The sequence below is a fragment of the Panthera pardus genome, unplaced genomic scaffold, assembly GCF_024362965.1.
Source record: "Panthera pardus isolate Hobbes unplaced genomic scaffold, ASM2436296v1 HiC_scaffold_23, whole genome shotgun sequence".
Classification (NCBI taxonomy): Eukaryota; Metazoa; Chordata; class Mammalia; order Carnivora; family Felidae; genus Panthera; species Panthera pardus.
Window position 1 is genome coordinate 6,213,327 of NW_026526799.1, and position 14,707 is coordinate 6,228,033.

A 14,707-nucleotide genomic window follows, 5' to 3' on the forward strand; every position below is an offset into this window, starting at 1 on the left:
CCGTAGATCCAAAGTATGAAAACACCTGTAATATATTTCATTGGCCACCACAGCCAAAGAGCTATGGCTGAATGAAAAACAAAAGTATACAACTTTTTAAAAATCTCCAAAGAGAATTATTATGAACTTCTTGAGTTGGCAAGTTTTGGGTGAACCAGTGATTGGGTGAGTTGGTCACTTGACAAATTGAGTTTTGGCAAATTGGCTTTCAGGGGATAGATTTTCAGCAACTGAGCTGGAGCCCATTTTTGGTGCTCAGGACTGGATGCTCATGTTGTCCCTAGACCCTCCTCCTGGCTCCTGTGCCTACTTGAAGAGACCTCCAGGTCCCACCTGTCACTCTAGGGTCATGGCTCCCCTACAGGCTCTGCCCAAAACTCCGTGGGCCCTCCTAAGAGGTGACATCCGAACTTCCATCTCCCGGCAGCTGGAGGCCCAACGTCAGATGGGTCTTCTGGCTGCAGTTGTGGGAACATCAGCAAATAACTCGGCCTCTCTAAGCCTCCATGTTTCATCTATATGATGTGGCTACTAACAGTACCTGTGTGGCACAGGAGGACATGTGCTGTACCAGGCAGCTATTTCTGTGCCTGGCACTTAATAACTGTCATGATTCATTCAGCCGGGCCCTATGTGAGGCCCTGGGGACACAGCCGTGAACAAGGCTCGTAGTGAAGCAGACGCTCCAATGAACATCCTCTGTCTTGGGAGGGACCTGACAGAACGGCCCCCATTCCACTCCCTGGCCCTACAGTCAGCTGGTCTCTTACTTCTCACCTCCTGATTCTCACACACACACACCTGAGCGTGGGGCAGGGGCACTTCCTCTGGCTGCGAATGGCTTGCGGGTCTAGCCTCTACTGTCCCTACACCCACCCCTATTAACAACTCTCCTGACTCTGCCTCACAATCCAGGACAGCTTTGCCGCTGGCCTGGCCCAGGAAGGCCTGGGTTAGGAGGCACGTGGATGGAACCAGGGTCTCCTTTGGCCGCACGACATCTACCTGGCTGTCTGCTTCTCCATCAGCCTTCTGCTGACCGGCTAGGCTTTCAGGGTCCAGACTTAAGAAGGACCTAGGTGCTCCTCTGCTTCTGTTCTCTCTGTTGGCCTTCCTGCCCCCTCCATCCAGCCCCCAGCTCCCTACATCCTGCAGGAAGCCCTCTCTCTCTTCTCTGGACACAGATCCTCTCTCTCGGGTAAGGACGTGAGAGCTCAAACCCAAGCAGAGCCCTGGTAACCAACAGAAGAGGTGTGTTTAGAGTGAGATCTAAGAGTCTGGAGACAGAGACCACATGTGGGTGGAGGAACCAAGGAAGGCTTCCTGAAAGAGGAGGCAGTCAGAAGAGGTTGTGGAAGGGCAGGTAGAGGACGGAGGGCAGGGCGCGGCTCCAAATATGCAGCATGTTCAACAACAGCCGCCAGATGACTTGGGTGCCTTGACCACAAAGTTGCCTGCAAGGAGGGGGTGCTGAGATGGGGTCACGAAGGAAGGGCATGGCCTCTGGTATGTGCCGTTGCCTTGCTGGACCCTTCACCTGTTACTTAGAGTACCTTTAGGATGTTATGTGCCCTTACGACATCATGACACGGAGGCTCAGCAAGGTTAAGCCCCAAGTCCAAATCCATGGATGACCAAAGTCCAGATTCAAACCCAGGGCGTGGAGCACAGCTTTTTGCTGCTGCCTCAGCCCCTCCCCTGACCCATCTCCCCACAGCCTCATCAATGCGGACTTCTGCGTGGGCTCTGTCTGCGTGGCCTTTGGGGCGGTTCTGGGCAAAGTCAGCCCTGTCCAGCTACTCATCATGACCCTCTTCCAAGTGACCCTCTTCTCAGTGAATGAGTTTATCCTCCTCAGCCTGCTAGAGGTGAGCAGGGATCAGAACGGGGGTGGAGATGGAAGGGCCACTTGGGGTGACAGCAGGGAACTAGAGAAAGGGAGGGCTGGGGAGATATGCCAGCTGGATTCGGTTCAATGTTGGCAAGTCACGTAACCTTCTGAATGTCAGTTTCCTCGTCTCTAAAGTGAGAGTAATGATATTTACTGGGCAGAGCAGGGGCCCCTCATGTTGGTTGTCTCCCTCCTTTCTCTTTCCTGCATATTGGGTGGAAAGAGTGGGTGTTCCTGAACATAGTCTCTCTTTTTTTTTTTTTTAACACTTATTTGAGAGAGAGAGAGAGAGAGAGAGAGAGAGAGAACAGCATGAGCTGACACTGCAGAGCCTGATACAGGGCTCAGTCCCACGAACTGTGAGATCATGACCTGAGCCAAAATCAAGAATCAGACATTTCACCGACTGAGCCACCCAGGCACCCCCCTGAACATACTCTTACACACACACACCACATTCACAGATTGGTCTCCCAAGAAAAAGACACAGTGTATTGAGGGCTACACCTATGTAAGGAAGGAGCCTTAGGGAATATCCAAGGTGGACGTGTATCGCTGCATAGGTTGTGCACTGCACGACTCTAGAAGTGACAGTCACATGGATTCTGGCAGGAATCATGCCCCTTAAAGTTGGCCAATTCAATGAACCAAGTAAGGGGTGCCTTAGACCTCTGACTCTAGCTCAGATACTTCTTTGGTACCTTTGCAGGGGTGAAGGTCATTCAGAGACTTCATCCATTTCTTAGCCCCCAACTCCTCTACATTTGGACTCTGCCTGGAACACCCCCACCCCTGAAAAGGGGTAGAGTTTTTTTGCTTTTGTTTTTTTTTACGTGACACTACATCCAGTCATTCATTTTGTCATTTTCTTCAGCCACCAGACTGACCCAGGCCACCATATCTCTACCTCTTAACTCACCTCCTAATCTTCATCCTTGCCCCACTCACCACCACAGGCCAATCCCCACCAGCAGCCATGGAGACCTGTTAGTAATGCGTATGAGACCAATTCCCCTGATTAAAACCCTCCAGTAGCTTTTAAAATTTCACTTCAAATAAAATCCACATTTGTTATAAAGCCCTACATGTTCTGCCCGCAGCCTCTCTCTCCAGTCTTATAACCTACTCTCTCCCCATCTTTCTGTGCTTTGGCCATACCCTCCTGTCTGTTCCTCAACACAGCAAGCTTGGTTCCCCCTCGGGGCCTTTGCTCTTGCCTGGAATGCTCATCCCCCAGTCATTTTCATCGCTGAGGTCTCAGCTAGAATATCACCTCTTCAGAGAGGCCCTCCCAGATTCTCCCCCCTATACAGTGTTGCCCTCTAGCTTACCCCCCTACCCCACCCTAGTCACTATGTCTCACATTGACCTGGTTTATTTTCTTTATAACATTTCTCCTTCTCTGATAAACCTTATCTGTCTGGACCATCCGTGTCCCCAGCACCTAGTTCAATGCCTAATAAGTGCTCAACAAATATTTACCAAGTAAAAACCAAGACTCTGAGTTTGACTGCATGTCAGGTAATGCCCCGGGCACTCTCACTCAGACCCCGAGGAGCTCACAATCTAGTGAGGGAACCCTAACCCTAACCAGGAAGTACACAGTTACCATGCAGTGTGATGAGAAGTGAGGTCAAGGGCTTGGTGACACGAAGGAGGGTGCCTGAGCCAGCATGGCAGGTCAGGGAGGCTTCCTGGAGGAAGAGACATCAAAGCTAGAAGTCAAGGAGAAAGCAACCAGGCAAAGGGGTGAGGCAGAGGAAACAGTGCAAAGGCCTTGAGGGAGGCCCACAGTGAGTGGTCTCTGGTGGCTCCATCTGGTGGAAGGAGGGTGTGCTGGGGGAGGGCTTGGGGGGGTAATGGTGGAGGAAGGGGGGCAGGACACGGATCATCAAGGCTCCGGGAGATGGTGTTGAAGAGTCACGAGGGCAACTTTGTCATGACGGCAGTGGGGAGCTATGGAGAGTTTCAGATGGGGGAGTGGCACGGCCAGACACACATAATAGAAATGCCACTTCGGCTCTGGTGAGGACAATGGCTGGGAGCAGGGAGCCCTGTTAAGAGGCTGTCCGAGTCGCCCTGGTGAGAGATCATGGGACTGGGGCTGGGGGTAGTACCAAGAGAAGGAAGTGATTCAACAGATAGAAAGGAGGGGAATACACAGGCCTTAGGGACTGGGTGTGGTGGGAGGCGTGAGAAAGAAAGAAGCAAGGCTAGGCGAGGGGTGGGCAGTGGGGCCAATGGGCATGATCTGAAACAGTGAGAATCCACAGTCTTGGGCATGAGTCGAGAGACCCTCAAAAATCCCCCCAATCTGCTACAGAAATTCGGTGTGTAGTTTTTTGTTTTTGTTTTTTTGAGAGAGAGGAGAGAGAGGGGGTGGGGGAGAGGGAGAGGGAGAGGGAGAGGGAGAGGGAGAGGGAGAGGGAGAGGGAGAGGGAGAGGGAGAGGGAGAGAGAGAGAGAGAGAGAGAGAGAGAGAGAGAGAATCTCAACCAGGCTGTCAGCACAGAGCCTCACTCAGGGCTTGATCTCACGAACCGGGAGATCGTGACGGGAGCTAAAATCAACAGTCGGACGCTTAACAGCCTGAGCCACCCAGGCTCCCGCTACAGAAATTCTTTTAATGCCTGACAGTCTTCAGGCCTGTCTCTGTGCCAAGTTAAAATACATCACTGCTGACATGTCAGGAGCACTTGCCCTTGGCTGAGCCCTGCTCTGAATACTTTACGTGGCTTATCTCAATCCTCATCTCTGAGAAAGGCACAATTATTACCTCCACTTTACAGATGAGAAAGCTGAGACTCAGAGAGGTCATGAGGGCTCATCCCAGGTCCCAGGGTGCTGGGAGAGGCACCCACCAGGCCGGGAACCAGGAAATCCAGGCCTGTCAACAACCCCACCACTAAGCTCTGTGACCTTGGACCATACACTTACCTCTCTGGCTGGATTTCCCCATCTAAAGTGAAGGAACAAGTCTGTGATTGATTGGAATTTCCCCCCAACATGGGTTCTGAGTGGGGAGGAAGAGGAGGCTGGAGAGAGGGGAGGGGGGCACGCGGAGGAAGGCTAAGTCCACGAAGCACCTGTTGAATGCCAGGCTCTCACCGGGCGCTTTACACAAGTTGTCTGATTTAACCCTCGAGACGGCCCTGCTAAGTCACCGCCCTCTCCCCCACTTTGTAAATGAGGAGCTTCAGACCTAAAGAAATCCAGAGGCACGGAGTGGGGGAGGGCAGGAAGGGACAGAAGAGGAAGAAACCTCCCTACGTGCTCTGACTGTGGGAGACAGGAGACAGGAGGGTGGGGATGGGGTGGGTGGTGGAAGGTCAGCTGGGAGGTCATAGGCAGGATGCTGGCAGTCTAGATCGAGTGGTGCTGGGCCAGGAGTGGCTGCATAGAAAGACATATGGAGGGGGTAGGGCCCAGGGGGAAGGGAAGGGCTCCCAGGAATGAAGATAAGGCAGAAGCTAGTGACCAACTAGGTGACAAACTAGGGGGGTGCCCTAGGTTCTAGGTCTGCTTCACCTCTTCCTGCTGGGTGACTGGTCAAGGTCCTCTCCAAGGCTGGGTTTCCTGATCTGGGCACAGTCCCATCTGCTGGGTGAGGATACTCTGGCATTTTGCCGATGGGCTCACAGCCTGGGTTCAGGGATCCCTGCTTTCTCCTCTTCCAAACTGATTGGTCTGTGGGGGGCCCCGGGCTCCCATCTTGCAGCTTGTGGAATCAGAGACAGATGGACCTGTGTGTGTGTGTGTGTGTGTGTGTGTGTGTGTGTGTGTGTATGTGTGTGTGTGTGGCGGGGAAGGAAAGTGCTCACAGGTGGGAGGGAGAGACAGTATCAGAGCCTCACCGATCCCTGTACCCCAGGTGAAGGATGCAGGGGGCTCTATGACCATCCACACATTTGGCGCCTACTTTGGGCTCACAGTGACCTGGATCCTCTATCGACCCAGCCTACATCAGAGCAAGGAGAGGCAGAGCTCTGTGTACCACTCGGACCTCTTCGCCATGATTGGTGAGGGCTGCTAGAAGGACTGAGGGCCACCCTGATGGGTGAAGGTGGCCATGATGGATGAGGGCCATCATGATGACTGAGGGCTGCCATGATGGGTGAGGACCACCATGAGGAGTGAGAACCACCATAATGGGTGAGGGTCTCCAAGAGGAGTTCAGGTTCCCGTAACTATGCCTGATCTCCATGTGGTCTGGAGGGTGGTAGCCAGGTCCTCTGGGGAAAGGGCAGAGGGGGTTGCCTGTAGACATCTCCAGGATCCCAGATGATGGTCCCTTTTTCCCAAGGGGCTGGAAGAAGTTGGTCACTCATCCTGTTTTCCCTAGGATGCCCTAAGGCAGACAAAGTGGAACTGGTGACTCCATCCCCTGGGTCAGGGCAAAGTGTGAATTCCTACTTCCTGTGTCCATTCATTCCAGAGAACACCTATCAATCACCCACTCTGGTCTCCTAAAACCCAGCCCTGCCTTCAAGGGATTATTACCAGATCATTACCAGATAATCTCCCAACAGTGGGGGGAAAGATTCTCCCTCACGGTGCTGTGGGAGCAAGGTGGGAGGCATTTAGCCCAGTTACGGGGTCAGGCTACACTTTCTGGAGCACAATCAGGAAGTAAGGAAGGCAGGGAGGATGTCGTAGGAAGAGCCCCCAGCATGAGTAAGGCTGTAGGGTGGGAAGCTGCTGGGGCACGGGAGTCATCTGAGGTCTCTGAAACTAAAAAGGGCAGGAGGTCTGCCTAAGTTCTGTTGGGCCCATCTAACACCTCTTCTCCCGGGCCCACCGGCCCTGTCTGGTCCGGCTAGGCACCCTCTTCCTGTGGATGTACTGGCCCAGCTTCAACTCAGCTGTGTCCAAACACGGAGACGCCCAGCACCGAGCTGCCATCAACACCTACTGCTCCTTGGCAGCCTGCGTGCTCACCTCGGTGGCACTGTCCAGCGCCTTGCACAAGAAGGGCAAGCTGGACATGGTGAGACAGCGGGACGGGGAGCGTGGGGAGCCCGGGGGGGGGGGGGAGGTGCGGCTCTGACCGCCTGTGCCCAGTGGGCACTGATCACCGCGCCCTTCCAACAACTCCTTGAGGCTCGCAGCATCAGGATTATCACACCCACCCTGCAGAGGAAGAAACTGAGGCTTGGGGACAAATGATTTGTTCGGATTACATAGCTGGGTTTTGGCATAGCCCAGAACCAGATTCTCAGAGATTGTTGATCTCTGAGCAGCTCCTCCTCCTCACTCTCCTCCCCCGCAGCCTGGGGTGCTGACAGCCGTTCTGGGCTGAGCACACCATCAGACCTGCCCCGTAGGGTTGCCAGAGGCACCTCCTTCTACCAGGCTTCTGATCTTCCAAACACTGGCCCTCAGTCTCTCTCTTTTTTTTTTTTTTTTTTTTTTTAAGTTTGAGATGGGGGGGAGAGAGAGAGAGAGAGAACGAGAGTGCATAAGTGGGGGAGGGGCAGAGAGAGAGAGGGAGAGAGACAGAATCCCAAGCAAGCTCTGCACTGTCAGCACAGAGCCCGATGTGGGGCTCGAAGTCATGAATCATGAGATCATAACCTGAGCCGAGATCAAGAGTCAGATGCTTCGGGCACCTGGGTGGCTCAGTCGGTTAAGCGTCCGACTTCGGCTCAGGTCATGATCTCGCAGTCCGTGAGTTCGAGCCCCGCGTTGGGCTCTGTGCTGATGGCTCGGAGCCTGTTTCAGATTCTGTGTCTCCCTCTCTCTGACCCTCCCCCGTTCATGCTCTGTCCCTCTCTGTCTCAAAAATAAACGTTAAAAAAAAAAAATTAAAAAAAAAAAAAAAAAGAGTCAGATGCTTAACCGACTGAGCTACCCAGGAGCCTGAGCCTTCTTAAAGCAACCTCCACCTGCATCATCCCATACCCTCAGAAAGGAAACCCCTTTGATGCTTGTCCACACCCCTGGGAGGTTGGTGGGGGGATATGGTTTCCCAGTGTCCTTCCTGTCACATCCCTGGGATAGACTGTTCTGTCATTAGTGGGGAGGGGCCAAAGCCCATAGATGGTGGTATATTCTTCTATAAAAAGAAGACCACCTCTCTATCTCATAGTCTGACGCTAGCTTCTTGACACGGGTATATGTGTGCTGGGACACTGCCATGACCCCTGGGTACACTGGACAGCCGCCACACAGAGAGGTAGGGACTCACACATCAGAGGGAAGAGAATCAGACACAGGGATGTGGGCACAGCTGTGTGCTCCCAACACCCCCACGCAGAAAAGGGCACGGAATGAGGTCAAGGTCAGGGGCTCTGGCTCCACACAGACCCGGATCGACTTACCTTTCTGCCTCTTGCTAGCCGTGTGGTCTTTAACAAGCCACATCACCTCCCTGCACCTCAACTCCCTCCTCTGAACAAGCATCAAAAGATAACGGTCCTTACCTCCTGGGCTTGTTGTAGAGACGGACTGAAATCATCCCCGCAGCCGGCAACGCAGTACCCGGTGCAGGTAGGCCTGGAGCCGTCGTAGGCCCACGGGCTCTGGCTCGGGGGTTTGCGCACGAACAGGCCTGATGTCGGCGTACGTCACGGGGAGACCATCAGACATGCAAACCTGTGCACACAGGTTCACAGGGGACATGCAGACATGCCAGTAGGTCTCACCGGCAGGGACACATGATTTGTGCCCACGCACAGTGCCCAGGCTGCTGGTGCAGAGAACACAGGAGCTAGGCCCGGGGCCCTCTGCAGGCTCCTGGCTGGCTGAGACGCACTGTGAGTCACCCTTGCCTCCCGGAGCCAGAGCGTGGGGGGTGCAGGCTCCGGGAGAGGACTGAGCTCTGGCCCTCCCTACCCAGGTGCACATCCAGAACGCCACACTTGCGGGAGGGGTGGCCGTGGGCACCGCTGCCGAAATGATGCTCATGCCGTACGGCTCCCTCATCGTCGGCTTCATCTGCGGCATTGTCTCCACGCTGGGTTTTGTGTACCTGACGGTGAGGGCCCCCCAGCCAGGGCAGAGGGCCGGGGAACCCCGGGGTCTGTGTTTCTAACTGGCAGGGGTGGGGAGGTCTGGGGGCTGGAGGGTGCTGGGTCTCTGGGTATTTGGGGCCTCTGGAATCCCGGCCTCCCCACACCCCTGCCACGGCTAAGGGCCTGAGCAACACCCTTCTCCCCTCTCCAGCCATTCCTGGAGTCACGGCTGCGGATCCAGGACACGTGTGGCATTCACAACCTGCACGGCCTCCCGGGCATCATAGGCGCCATTGTGGGTGCAGTGACAGCATCCTGCGCCAATGCTAAGGTGTATGGAATAAAAGGGTAAGTATGGAGGAGGTGCAGGGAGCCCGGGCTCCCTCCTTCCTTCTCCATTCCTCCTTCCTGCTGTTCTGGGGTCCAACGTTGTATCTCTACCCCTAGCCTTCCCTAATCTGAACCACCGTCCGTGGGTCTCTCTCCCGAACCTCTGTCCTTCTTCAGGAGTCTTAGAGACCATCTGATCTGTCCAGTGCACATGGGGAGGCTCAAGCAAGGGTTTACTGAGCCTTGGTGCCCATTCACATTTGTGGGGCGACAGCAAGTGCTTCCTTGGCCTCTCTGTGGAGCCCTGACCTGCTCTCTGTCTCCACTCGAGGCTTGCCAATTTCTTTGGCTTTGATGGTTTCAAGACTTCCTGGGACTCAAGCATGCAGGGCAAGTTTCAGGCTGCTGGTCTCTTCGTGTCCCTGGCCATAGCCCTGGTGGGCGGCATCATCGTGGGTGAGTGGGAGCGTCTGGGCCAGAGAAGGTGGGGCCGCTGCGTGTGGGGGACCCACCAGCACGTTCCAGAGGTCAGCTCGGAGGACCCAGGAATCCTGTGCGCTTGTGGTTGTGGGATTGGGTTGGGTTGGGGGTTGGGGGGAGCTTCCCATCTGTGGGAAAGGGCTGGGTAGGCAGAGAGGAAGTGGTTCCTGACCTCCTGTGACCCCCAACTTTCTTTAGGGGTCATTTTGAAATTGCCATTCTGGGGACAGCCTGCTGATGAGAACTGCTTTGAGGATTCAGTCTACTGGGAGGTGAGTTCCTGGAACTTGTTCTCCTGCCCAAAGGGGGTTCTGCCCTTCTCCACAGACCCTACTCACGTCAGCTGGGCTGGGTCCTGAGGAGCCGGAAGCTGAAGGTGAGGGACAGAGCCCCGCGTCACCTTACTCCTCCAACGGGAGACTGTGTCTCCTGGGGCGGGGGCGGGCTGAAGGCTTTATTCTAGAGCCGTAATTCCTAAAGTATGGCCCCCTGTGCTCCCCAGAGGCAGCAGCACCTGGGAACTTGTTAGGAATACAAATTTCTTGAATCGTACCCAGTCCTCCTGAATCCAAAATTCAGGGGGGAGGCTCAGCACTGTGTTTCAACAAGCCCTCCCCGTGATTCTGATGAAACGCACACCCGCCTCTGAGAACCACGACCTTTCTGTGTGCATTGGAATCACCCGGGGAGCCTTAAAGGTTCTCCAAGCCCCACGAGGCTCCGAGTTCATTGGTTTGGAGGTGGGGCCTGGACATTAGGAGTTTTTGTTTTTTTGGTTTTTTGTTTTTTTTTAAACTTCCCCAGGTGAATCCAATATGTAACCCGGGTTAAGAACCACGATGTGGTGGGGCGCCTGGGTGGCTCAGTCGGTTAAGCGTCCGACTTCAGCTCAGGTCACGATCTCACAGACCGTGAGTTCGAGCCCCACGTCGGGCTCTGGGCTGATGGCTCAGAGTCTGGAGCCTGCTTCCGGTTCTGCGTCTCCCTCTCTGTCTGCCCCTCCCCCGCTCATGCTCTGTCTCTCTCTGTCTCAAAAATAAACGTAAAAAAAATTAAAAAAAAAAAAAAAGAACCACGATCCACCTGGAGACCTTATAAAAATGCAGCTTCCCAGGCACCTGCCCAGGATTGTAATTCAGGAGGGTCTATGTGTGGGAACAACTTTCCAGCTGAGTCTGGTCCAGAAACTGAGTTCTGTGACATTCCATTGCTTTCTGTATCAGTACAGAGACCCAACTGGAGAAACGATGTTCTACAGGCTGAAAGTACTAGGATGTCACAGGACTCCATTTCTTTAAAAAGATGCCGTGATTTGGGTTTTCAGTGACTTCAGGGAGGCCTCCCTCCCGACCAATCATTGTTGAAGGCAATTACCTTCGTTAGATGGTGGAGGATGACAGCCACCCACACTTCCCCTCATGACAGGGGGCAGGACCTAACCTGTGTCTGTGGCCCCTGTGACAAGGGCCTGCCCATCACCGCCTTTCATGTGGCTCTGTATTTTTATTTTATTTTTAAAATGGTTATTTATTTTCTTTGAGATGGGGGAGAGAGAGAGGGAGGGGGGAGGGCAGATAGAGAGGGGGAGACAGAGAATCCCAAGTGGGCTCTACCCTGCCAAACCCACAGTGAGATCAAACCCACAAACCGTAAGATCATGGCCTGAGCTGAAAGCAAGAGTCAGACGCTTAACCGCCTGAGCCATCCAGGTGCCCCTTGGCTCTGTATTTTTAACCACACCAGAAGTTTTCTGGGTAATTTCAACTGGTATCCATTAGAAGCCAATTTCATGTACATAGCTAATAATGCTTTTGAATTCATTCTCTTTAAATTATTTTTTAATTATAAAATGAATAGAAGCCCATTAAAGGAAATCTGGAAATAGAGAAAAATAGAAAGAAATCCTATCACCCTAATTCAAGTACTGTTAATGTTTTGGGTATATTTCCCTCCAGTCTTTTTTTTTTTTTTTAATCCTCGCAGATTTTTTAATGTTTATTTATTTTTGAGAGAGAAAGAGAGAGAGTGTGTGTGTGAGCAGGGGAGGGGCAGAGAGAGAGGGAGACACAGAATCTGAAGCAGGCTCCAGACTCAAGGCTGTTAGCACAGAGCCTGATGTGGGGCTCAAACTCACGAGCCATGAGATCATGACCTGACCCTAAGTTGGATGCTTAACCGACTGAGCCACCCAGGTGCCCCAATTTTTTTTTTACACAGTGGAGATTATATGCCCAATTTGAGATCCTGCTCTTTCTTTTTATAAGAAGTATTCTGTTATTACATTCTTAATAAACTTCCTTTTTTTAGCAGCATAATTATTTTCATCCCATTTTTAAAGTCAGAATTTAAACTATTTTAGACACCACAATTAGAAATCACACAGATTTAACGCCAATGAAATAAACTAAAAGATGTTATCAATTCCCATATATAGAAGTTCACTCTTGGTTCTGTTTTGATCTTTACAATGTATTCTAAGTTCACACCTTCTCTCTGCTGTAGTATACCTTTCAGCAGTGCTCCGTTTTGAGGACTGTAATTCTGTGTCAGTGGAAGTAAGCCACCATCAGGCCATCCCCTCAGCCCCTGGCCTCTGGATGGTTTACCTAGGAGATGAGGTGGCTTTCCAGAGGATGAGGGGACACAGCTGTTCCCCAGGACCTTAGATGAGGAAATCTTTTTTAAGTTTATTTATTTATTCTGAGAGAGACAGAGACAGCGGGAGTGGGGGAAGGGCAGAGAGCGAGGGAGACAGAGAATCCCAAGCGGGCTCTGTGCTGCTAGTGCAGAGCCCGATGCAGGGCTTGAATCTATGCAACCGTGAGATCATGCCCTGAGCCAAAATCGAGAGTTGGACGCTCAACCAACAGAGCCACCCAGGCGCCCCAGATGAGGCAATCTTTGAGATCAAAGCTAAGCCTTGAAGCCGAGGCAACGCTGATCCACCCCATTCCCACTCCACCTACCAATCCATTTCTGCTCCCCCCTCCCCCCACACACACATCTCACCTCACCCCCCTTTTGGACCTGTCTGCTATTCAGGGAGCTTGCCATGCTGCCTCTCCCTGGCACATTACTCCTGCTCATCTATCAAGAGTGGGTTCAGCACAACCAGAATCCCCCGCCCCTGACTGGGCTATCAGCCTCTCATGTGCATTTGCAGCTCATATTGTCACTGTGCCTGTCACTTGAACGCCTTCCCATTGCTCTGGTGGGGCAAGGACTCTGTCTCGTGCTTGCAGTGCCCCAGCACCCTGGACAGTGGCTAGCCTGATGTAGGGGGCAGGACACCTGTGTGAAGGACCGCCCTGCTCCCTGGCATGCAATCTGCATAGTGATCACAAGGTGGCGCCCGCCACACACCATACGCTGCTCCTGACTTGCCCAGGCTGTGCTAGTTCTACCAGGGACACCTGCCTGGCCTAGGGCAGGGCCCTTGGAACTGTCCTCCTGTCTCTGCAGATGCCTGAGGAGCTGAAGAGCACTGTCTTACATCCTGAGGACTCCACCCTCAAGCCCGCGGAACCTTAAACTCCCAGGGCAGGTGAGAAGCAGGTGAGAGCGTGGGCAGGGTCTCCCGGTGGGTGCCCAGCTCTGGGAACTGGGTGACACCAGCAAAGGGGCAAAACGAGAGCATCAAGAAATGCGGATGTGAGCTTCCACCCCTCCTGCCTGGATTGGAGCGGGCATGTGAGGGTTGGTGGCACTCAGACTCCTTGCAAGCTGGACAGGCACGGAGATATATGGAAGGCACTCTGAACTGGAAGGAATATATAGAAGGTGACCTGGGTGCACACTTGGCTTTGCTGCTTACTGGCTGTGACTTTGAGGATCTCTTCACCCAGAGCCAGAGCCTCAATTTCCTCATTTATAAAAGCAGGACTGACAGGCCTGGCTCTATTCAGTCGACCACCTCGGGCTAGTTCTACCTTCCTCCTCTGTCTCCTCTCTTCTTCCCATCAGCTCACAGTCTCCTTGCCCCCGTGTGGAATGCACCAAGCCCTTCCTCGTGCCTTTTGCATCCAACCCTCCACAGAGAGCTCTACCCGACAGGTGCAACTACTTCCCTCTTTTCCAATAAATGAGAAAATTAAGGCTCAGAAAAGTTCAGGTTCTCCAAGGCCACAGAGTGCAAGTAGAGAAACTGGGGTCTTAGCAAGTCATTACCCCTGTGCTCATTCGCGCTCTTGGATCCCCTTGGAGCCCAGAGCTTGGAAAGAGCTGCGTCTAGGGCACAAGGCTGAGTGATGTGACCACTTGCCTCTAATGCCCACCCTGTCCGGAAAAGGCAAAGGTGCCCAAGGGGCTACGGCAGGACCCCACAGTGGCCCGCTGCTCTTGGCTCTCTCCCTGCAGGCTCCACAGACTGCCCCGGCCCTCCCAAAAGAGCGGTGCCGACCAAGCTGAGAACACAGGAGCAAGGCAAGCAGCACCCCACCTGCTGGCCTGGCCCAGGGCGCCCTCCACTTCTTTCTCCTTCATCCCAGGAGGCCTGCCTGAGAATGGAGACGGGAGAGCTCTAGACAAAGTGGGCATCCAAGCCAGGTTCTGGCTGCAGGAGGCCTGCCTCCAGGGGGTCTTGGTGGCCACATCCTGAGAACAGCAGGCAGGAGTGGGGCCGGCAGCTGGGAGTGGGCGCGAGCCATCCTAGGAGACAACTTAGCCGCCAGCCCAACTTCTGGGGTCTTCCACTCCCCGCCTACCCCTCTGCCAGCACCTCCCTTGCTCCCTGGGCCGCCCAGACCTCTCTGTGCCATGCAGATGGCAGCCTCCGTGAATAAACGTTCCTGGTGTTCTTTGTAGAATGGGTGTGAATGCTCCAAACGGGGCCAGTTTGAAGGACAAAAGGACTCCAAAGACCTGGCCTCCCGCCCCTGTCCTGACCCTCCATACCAAGCTGCCACCCACAATGCGAGGGAAATCATCCTGAGATGAAGAGGAAGAATCCGGGGTGCTGGAGGCTGCTCCCGCTTGGGGCCCCCTGCCAGGCTCAGCTTTGGGGCTGGGGTCTTTCCCCAAGGCCCGTCCTTAGTTTCCATCAACCACCCTAGAAA

General features: G+C 53.7%; 1 protein-coding gene across 3 annotated transcripts in view; it reads left to right on the forward strand.

Moving 5' to 3' along the window:
* The window catches only part of RHCG (Rh family C glycoprotein), a 23,333-nt gene extending 8,875 nt beyond the window's left edge, over window positions 1-14,458 (forward strand). The window contains exons 3-11 of one of the 3 annotated variants that reach the window (XM_019460241.2): window positions 1,718-1,868; window positions 5,762-5,909; window positions 6,711-6,877; window positions 8,729-8,866; window positions 9,055-9,191; window positions 9,505-9,629; window positions 9,852-9,925; window positions 13,116-13,208; window positions 14,010-14,458. In XM_019460241.2, coding sequence (XP_019315786.1) covers window positions 1,718-1,868; window positions 5,762-5,909; window positions 6,711-6,877; window positions 8,729-8,866; window positions 9,055-9,191; window positions 9,505-9,629; window positions 9,852-9,925; window positions 13,116-13,184 — 1,009 coding nt within the window. In that variant the 3' untranslated portion in view covers window positions 13,185-13,208; window positions 14,010-14,458. Of the gene's footprint in view, window positions 1-1,717; window positions 1,869-5,761; window positions 5,910-6,710; window positions 6,878-8,728; window positions 8,867-9,054; window positions 9,192-9,504; window positions 9,630-9,851; window positions 9,926-13,115; window positions 13,209-13,616; window positions 13,978-14,009 lie in introns of those variants that run through there. The other 2 variants (XM_053888676.1, XM_053888677.1) reach the window with 2 other exon arrangements.
* Window positions 14,459-14,707: the final 249 nt, after the last annotated feature.